The 8,665-nt window shown below is 35.9% G+C and overlaps 1 protein-coding gene across 1 annotated transcript; it reads right to left on the bottom strand.

Annotated features, from left to right (window-relative positions):
* Positions 1–5,591: 5,591 nt before the first annotated feature.
* On the bottom strand, positions 5,592–8,460 carry LOC112198294 (beta-amyrin 28-monooxygenase). Its single transcript, XM_024339388.2, has 3 exons — positions 7,469–8,460; positions 6,669–6,856; positions 5,592–6,193 (listed from the first exon to the last, which is right to left on the bottom strand). The coding sequence occupies exons 1-3, from the start codon at positions 8,430–8,432 to the stop codon at positions 5,888–5,890; spliced, it is 1,458 nt and encodes a 485-aa protein (XP_024195156.1). The 5' UTR covers positions 8,433–8,460; the 3' UTR covers positions 5,592–5,887.
* Between the last annotated feature and the right edge of the window lie 205 nt (positions 8,461–8,665).

Raw genomic sequence — 8,665 nt, 5'->3', positions numbered from 1 at the left:
TACCTTTCTCTTCCGGTGTCCTTCTTCCTTCTTCCTTCTTTCTTCTTGGTCCATAGTTGAAATTCTACCGTGTCAGATCCATGGCTGCCTGAACATCGCTCCGCTGTCACTTCTCCGCTGCAATTCTCCCCATCCTTAGTTTCTCTTGTCTTTGAATTTACAAAAATCTAATCGAAGAAGCCCCAAAACCCCCAAATCAGAATTCCCAAACCCTAAAATTTTCAATCTCTCTTAGTCATCCTCGGAGCCAGAAGCCGACTAATTCGAACTCCAATTCCAGTAATGTCCAATCCGTTGGGTTTTGTTCCCTCCTTGACTCATTACTTCACCAATATTCCCTTCTGGTTTTTCTCTTCACCATCACATTCTCCTCATCATAAGGATTGGTTTTGTCTCAAGGTTACTTCACTACTAGTTTTTCTTCTTTATCTTCCAGAGGCGCGACTCATGGCGGCGATGTGGAGATGTCAAGTCTGGAGGAGGAGGAGGGTCTTCTTTCGGTTTGGCAACGCAACTACCGGCTCGGATGTGAAATCTTGAGGTTGGATTTGTACCAGGTAGTTATGCTAGCTACAAGAACTGGATTTGCACATCTTTACTCTTTTTGGTTTGGCTAGCTAGCTATTCTGTGCAATGATATAATTTTCAGCTACTTTTAGTTTATTAGTTTCTCATTACTTGCGTATTGAATTCCTCCACTACAAGAAAAACCCTTTTAGAGACGGAACTGTTTTGTCGCCAAAAAAGTCACTAACTGGTATGGGTGACGAAATGATTTTGTCACTAATTTTGTCTCTAAAACAGCGTAACAGATTCTCATTAGTGACAAACGGTAAAGTTTGTCACCCATTCATAAGGGCGACAAAATTCATTTAGTCCCCTATACACCTGCATTTTGTCTCCTAAAATCTTTCACGATTGCCCGAGAAACTCTAAATCGGGGTAACTTGATTAAGGGTGATAAACAGATTTCGTCGCTCATTTTCTTATCATACAAAAAGAAACTGATTACATTATTATTTTTTAATTAATAGATAATATTACTGATTATTTATATCAGTTTACTTGATATAATAAACAAGATTGAAATAAGCAATAGCCAAATTGAAACATTCACTACTCCAATAAAAGATAACAAATTTGCCTCCAATCCAACTTCAATGTACTAAATCGACAACATAAACAAGTTCTCTAACTAAGGACTAAAATGATACTAGCATATGTGGCCTAGAAACAGTAGCTCCTAATACATATTATCTGCATTCTCATCTTCATGTTCTTCCTCATCCGTATCCCGGTGCATATCACCATCCCCCAAACAGTGAATGATTCTGCTCTTCACAATCTGAACCTCATGCTTATCCCTGCGCCTATTACCATCGCCCAAACAATGAATGACTCTGCTCTTCATGACCTTGACCTCAACCTCATTTGCCAAGATAGCTATCTGCACAGAGACAAGAACTTCTAGCTATCTCATCAAAATAAATATTTGGAATGCAAAAAATTAGAGGGCTTAAACATACGTACTAGCGGCATGGTAAGTTACAAGAATGTATCAAAAACCAAGTAATAAAACTATTCGACACAATTTTTTGCACATAAGCTTTCTATATGGTCTGAAAGGCACTAGCACTATTAATTACAGTTTATCTAGTTCTTCAATTAAGAGACTAGTAGTCTTCGGTTCTAATAGAAGCTTGAAAAGCATTATCAGAGATGAACGCAGGAGAGTTATCATTCACCTAAAAGATCACATGCTCAAATTAGTTCAGCAAACAATTTATTGAGATCAGTAATTACAAAATAAGAATATTAAAATGATGTCCATAAAATATTTGAGCTCCAAATGTCAAGTAATCTGAACATACAACTAGACCCAAAGAGAAGAGAAAGAAAAAGCAACAGATCATACGAGGACTTGAAAATTGCAGTAACATAAATTGACAAGTAAGACTGAAAGTACCAACTCAAATGAAAAATAAGAACGACAAGGTTGCTTATCTTAAGTCACAAATACAGACAAGTGTATGTAAGAATATAGTCTCCACTTTAGTAATGCCGAAGCCTTGACAAGTCCAAGTTCCTCAAGAGTTTAAAGTCTGAATACATGTTAGCAAAATAATCATTATCCAACTAACAAATATGCAATTCAATAAGAAACACTCTACATTTCCAAATCATATAATGTTTTTGCTTATTTTTCTTTTATATACATGTCCATTACCACTGTATTTTGACACTACTGGAGTACTGGTCTTAGATACTTAAACCATGCCAAAAAAAAAAGACAAAAAGAAAAAACGAAAGATATAATATACTGTATGTGGAACTTTAGAGCATACCTGGACACTTTTTGTGTAATACTAATGCAAGTTCTAAGTTGAAGTCTGGAGATTAACAAAACCTGGAACAAATCAAGACAAAAGAAAAATAAAATGAAAATTAGAACTAGCTGAGAAAAGATAGAACAAGATAAAAGCGTAGCTGTAGTACAATAAAGAAAGAAATAACACAGAAACTTTAAAAAAAGTAATAACAAGCCTAAACAAGATAAGTCTTAATTTCCAGAGTCCCTCCTCCAAAACCAATAGATCTACCCTAAAAATGTACTCCATATCTTTGGGTCAAACACATCAATATGAGACCGAGAAAATTGCTATTTTGGATATGTACAACACAGAAACCTTAAGAAAGTAACAACAACAAACCAGACATAGTGTTGCAAGACCTCCTCCGTTGAATTCCTACAATTGTGAGAGGCAGATATAATATACTATATGTGGAACTTTAGACTATACCTAGATTCTTTTTCTATGATACTACAACAATTTCTGCAATTTCTTTTTCTATGATACTTGAAACAGCAGCTGGAGGTTTATACTCTTAGCACAAATTCTTGGACGATTATTCAAGTCATGTTACCTTGGCTCAATACTATGAAGTTTTCTACTCGATCTGAATTTTGGAATGGAAGGGAATATTGGCTTGCTACGAGAGATTTGGGATGCATATATCAAAGTCATGATTGGGATCTAATCTTGAACCAAATAGGTTTAAAACATTCGAATCAGGTCCGAACATCAAATTGAAGCAAACAAGGATTACTTAAGGTTGACAGGAAGCAAACAAGGTTAATTGAAAAAAAACTTAACGGCGTGCTGCGACATATCCTTCCTAGATCAAGCTCTTCCTCCTTCCTATCGTCTTCTCCTCTTCAAATTAGGGTTTTCTTTTAGAACAAAATTAGACAAAAACTGAATGACTGTTGTAAAAAATGGACGGGACAATATTCTTCCTTTAATCTTCTTCTTCTCCTATTCAATTTAGGGTTTTCTAATTTTTTTTTTTTGATATATGTAATTGGGAATCTTAAAAAAAAAAAAAAAAGTAGATATAGGTTACCTGGTAAGCAGGTTACCACTATTGAAATATTCCAGACCGTCAGATATATTCAACTTTTAATTAAATCCAATGGTCTAAAATATTCAAAAAACTTGATGTATGGCATACGTCAACATATACTAGAATTTTCCCAAGCAGAAAAGCAGTAGTAGCTTGGGGAAATGAAAGTTTTTTTTCTTTGAAACCTTCTTATAATTGAGAGAATTTCTTCTTGGTCAGATTTCTCTCAAGATGATTACTTCGCACTCATATTTGCTTTGAAGAGATTTCTCCTTACCCGGATTCCCCTCGAGGGAATTTCTCTTCACCTAGATTCTACTTGAGGATTACTCCTCACCCATATTCATCTTGAGGGGTCTTCTTCTCACATAGATTCAGCTTGAGGGGAATTTTGCCTCACTTAAATCCGCCTTGAGAGGTTTCACCTCACCCAGATTCGCCTTGAGGGGATTTCACCTCACCCAAATATGTCTTGAGAGATTTCACCACGAGGAATTTTTTTCCAAATAGATTGCACTGCCTCTCTATTAGGCCATTTTCTAACTAGAAACCGTTCTTAAATTTTACACCCCATATAACCTCCATACTTCATGATGTATATTTCTCTATCAATAATCGAGTAACTTTTTTTATTTTTTTTCTTCTCACATTATATATATAGATACTTCTTTATTTTATCGGGATATATCCCAAATATCTAATATATTTGAGATATTTGACAATATCGGAGAAACTTCATAGAAACGGTAGAAGATAAGATATTTTTTCTCTATGATATATTGGTTTCTCTAAAAAAAAAAATATATATATATATATATATATATATCGGGAGATATATCGGAGACTTTACAGATATTTTAATCCTTGTCCCATACCTATTTATTTGATCAATTGATTTCATTTATACAAGAAAATGATGATTTTGTACTTGTTATTGGTCCTCAATAAGATTTTAGACATTTCCCCTAAAATAAATAAAAGTTGACTAAGGTTAGAATAATAATCCAATAAGGAATATATTACCTAATCAAACTAGTTTAAGTAATATAATTTAACTAGGAAAGAAAAATTTCACGCCGACAAGAAGATACAAACAATATGCGATGATAAATGACAATTCATATAAGTCGTCACTTAATTGATTTTCGGCAAGGAAGTTCAAGTTGTCATATCAACAACCCATAGAAGTCATCACCTAATTGGTCTTTTGTGAGAAAATTAAAGTTGTCACATAAACATTAATCGATAAGTGATAGAAGTCATTGCCTAATTGGTTTTTAGTAAGAAAGTTCAAGTTGTCACACAAATATTAAGCGGCAACTTGTAGAAGTTGTCACCTAATTGGTCTTTTGCAAGAAAATTAAAGTACGTTGTCACATAAATATATATATATATTTTTTGGTTAAAACAGGAGCCGGGAAGAGCAAAGTGCTCTCCCACCCCAAATTTATTGAAATAAAGAAAATGTATAATCTAATAGGGTGGCACAACGGCCAAACCCCTGGAGAACAATGTGAATGGAACCGTCCCTATAGGAATACCCAAAGAAGTAGCAATAGAATGCCTTTGATAATGAATATGCTTGCTTAGAAAAACATGAGACTTAGCCTTATTAATTAGCTTGCCTAAATTAAGTTGTCACCTAAACATTAAGCGACAACCCAGTAAAGTTGTCGGCCAATTAATTTTTAGTGAGAAAGTCAAGGTTGTCACATAAACATTAACCAACAACTCCCATAAGTTATCGCTAAATCAGTCTATAGTGACAAATTCTATTTGTCACATAAAAATTAAGCGACAATCTGCATAAGTCGTCGCTTAATTAATTTTTTGCGAGGAAGTTAAAATTGTCACATAAACATTAACAGATAATTGATAGAAACTGTCGCTTAATTGACATTTTGCGAGGAATTGGGTGTCGCATAATGTCATATGGGTGACAATTGTCAATTTCTCGCAAATACCTACTTTATGTAATAAATTGGTTGTCGCTGATGAGATCATGCACGCAACTGAAATTTCCTCGTATTTACCAAGCTTTTGTGACAAATTTTGGATTATCACAATGAAATTCCTCGCTTTTGCTATTTTTTCTTGTAGTGAATGTCATAACTTGGTTCAATTATATGTAAATAGTATAAAAAGAATGTGGTAATTTTATTTTCAATGACGTAAATTTAGTTCAATAAGATTGTAGTTTTGATTATATTATATATAAAATGAGTGTATGATAAACATCTCAATAGACAGCCCATACAGTATACTACTGCATCCGAAACTGTCCTTATGTGGATGAACATAATTAAGAGAAACATATTTTAGGACAACCAGTAAAACGGAGTGCCATTGACTATAAGTCAAGCTTTTACGCCAGAGTGGTGTTTATTATGCATATACGTATTTATATATACTTAATATCCATTATAAGGATGTCTAGATGCTTAATGCATACAGCTCGCTCTACGTACGTGCGTAGTACAACTTAAGCTTGACTGGGTTGAGCTTGGAGACGAACCTTCAGCCCATCAACTGGAAAGGGATTCATACCACCTGTGATCTTGCAATTAGGGTTCACAAGTTCCCATTTGAATCTTATAACAAGATGGTGCATAAAACTAAGAATTTGCAGACGAGCGTAGTCCTTTCCGGGGCAAATTCGAGGACCACTCCCGAATGGGATGTTTGTGTAAGGCGGAGGAGTTGCTTTCTCGAACCTTGAGGGGTCAAACTCTTCTGGCGCTGGAAAATATTCAGGGTTCATGGTTGTGGTGCTCACTGTCCAGTAGACCTAAAAATTGTTTTGGAAATTAACACAAAATGAATTGAGTACTTTATTAATGCATTCAACTATAAACCAACTAGCTAACCAATTAGGGCTAATACATATACTATGACGCACGACTTTAAATTCTTGATGTAGTGGAAACTGTGCTAAACAAGTGAATAACTGAGAGGTAGATTGCCAGCTCAAATATACTGGAACTTGCATATCCCAAAACTTGAAAGTGTGGCATGACTCGAGTTAACTATCAGATAATTTCTCACTAATATTTACGTGCCTATTAAGAATGTAAAATCAGATCGCATATATATAAACGAAACCTATACATATCTGAACAAAAGCCAGAACGGACATGCAATAATGCAGCAATATACATAGTTATAGATGAAGCGGTTGACCTTTCTAGCTAATTAAACAAATCATGAAAGCTAATTGATCTATATCATACTGTGTGAGTATCATCTTATAAGTCCTTACATACCTTCCATCCTTTAGGAATTGTATAACCTTGGTAAGTGAAGTCTGTTGCAGCCTCTCTAAATGTTCCCTGAAGAGGTGGTATGAGCCTCATCGCCTCCAGGGCTACGTTCCACGAATACTTCATTTTTTGCATATCATCCCAATTGAGTGCCTCGCCAGATTTTTTGGACTTCAAAATCTCCAGTTGTTCTGTTGGTGAAATGAGAACAAAATTAAACCTAAAATTAATAATTAATGTTTCATGTAACTCAGCAGATGATAGACTATCTAGTACAGACCAAATATACGTGGCAAACAAAAACAGATCCATATAAGTGATATAATTATGTCTAACATAAAGGTAAAGGTCAAATTTGACCATTGAAAAATTGTACTTGCTATATTTGTCTCTAGCTACATGGGTCAACACTTATCAAGATACTGATCGATCCCATGCATACACGTGATCTTGTGCGAGTTGCATGCATGACAGTTAGATTGTTAAGGAACTTATTGATTTGTATGCAGCTAAAAACTGATAAAGACAAATGGAGACCAACCTTCCGTTGCGTATACAAACAAAATATGTAACATGTATAATCTTTAAGTCCATAAAGATAATATAGTCTTTTAGAGTGAAGTAATTAGTCTCTATATGTACACAAAGCTTCCATCATTTGAAGTTAATTTAAACTCATGTTTCATATAAAAAGTTTGCAAAAGGTCTAATCTTTTTTGTTTTATAAAGTTAACCGGTTAACTGTGTGGTTACTAGACAAGTTAGACATCAAGCATAAATGAGAAGAGAAAATAAGGATTTACCAATTCGGACTTTGTCATATATGTCAGGTCTTTCGCCCAGGAACTTCACGATAAAAGTAGTAGTCATAGCTGGAGAGTTGAACGAAGCGGCCACATTCCCCATAATTTTATCAGCAATTTCATTCTCCGGCATGAACCTTCCGGTTGGGTCTGGCGTAGCAATCATATAAGACAAAAGATCATGCATTTTGTTTCCGGTAGACTCCATAACTTCTTTCTTCTCCTTAACAAATGACTGAATAATCTCCCTCGCAGCCGGCGCTGCTTTCATTGCTCTATGAAATGCAGTCCCCGGAATATTCACAGGAATAGTGTGAAGCGCCAGCATCATGGTGTCCATCAACTCCACAAGCTTACCAATACGACAACTGTCTTCGAGTCCCATGAAGAACTTGGCCGAGAGAGTCAAAACGAGTAGCTGCGTGAGGCGATGAGCCTCGACCACCTGTTTGCCATCCCAGTGCGTTTTCAGGTGGTCGAGAACCATGGAATCCATCGCTGCCACGTAGCCAACCAGGGCTTCGGCTCTCAGAAACCCTGGTGCCTGAGATACATGCTTTTCCATTTGTCTTGGCATGATGGTGGAAGCAGCTTTTTGGTATGAAGAACGAAAGAGCTTTTGCATTGAGTGAGGTCTCCATGCTGCAAAGAGCTTTTCTTCGTTGGAAGCCACAAATTTGTGACCGGCAGTGCCACATAACACCACGGTTCGCTCACCTAGTATTTTGGTTTTGAAGATTTTAGAGGAGTATTTCTTCATCCTATCCCCTACAAATTTTTCATGGTCATCGTGTAGGAAGGCAAAGGTTTCGCCGATAATCGGCCACCCAAAGCTGCCTGGGGGAAGATTAATGGATTTTTCATGGGATTTTGACTTGTAAGCAGAAAAAAGGAATGCAAGAGTAGTAGTAGTGAAGATGGCAAGTAGTGTAGACAAGAAAATGTAAAGGTTACTGTAATCCATAGTTGGATGACTGCTACTAAAAAGTGATGAATAACATTAGCTGGAAGTGGCTTCTTTATATAGAAGTCCGTTCTGCATGCTCCCTAGTTCCTCTTTCTTCCTAGCAAGCAATGGGCGAGCTAGTCCAAAATTTTTGGGTGGGGCCAATGGTATATTTTTTCTTAATTTTTTATATTATAATGTGTAGATACTTTGACCAATCAAATGAGGAAGGTCTGGAGGGTCAAGGCCAC

The sequence above is a fragment of the Rosa chinensis genome, chromosome 4 (assembly GCF_002994745.2).
Source record: "Rosa chinensis cultivar Old Blush chromosome 4, RchiOBHm-V2, whole genome shotgun sequence".
NCBI lineage: Eukaryota > Viridiplantae > Streptophyta > Magnoliopsida > Rosales > Rosaceae > Rosa > Rosa chinensis.
This window is presented reverse-complemented; position numbering and strand designations above follow the sequence as displayed.

Coding starts and splice junctions, on each gene's coding strand:
- LOC112198294 (XM_024339388.2), bottom strand. CDS start 8,432: ATGGATTACAGTAACCTTTACATTTTCTTGTCTACACTACTTGCCATC. Junction 6,857..7,468: donor ATATGACAAAGTCCGAATTG/GTAAATCCTTAT, acceptor TTTCACCAACAG/AACAACTGGAGATTTTGAAG. Junction 6,194..6,668: donor CAATTCCTAAAGGATGGAAG/GTATGTAAGGAC, acceptor AACAATTTTTAG/GTCTACTGGACAGTGAGCAC.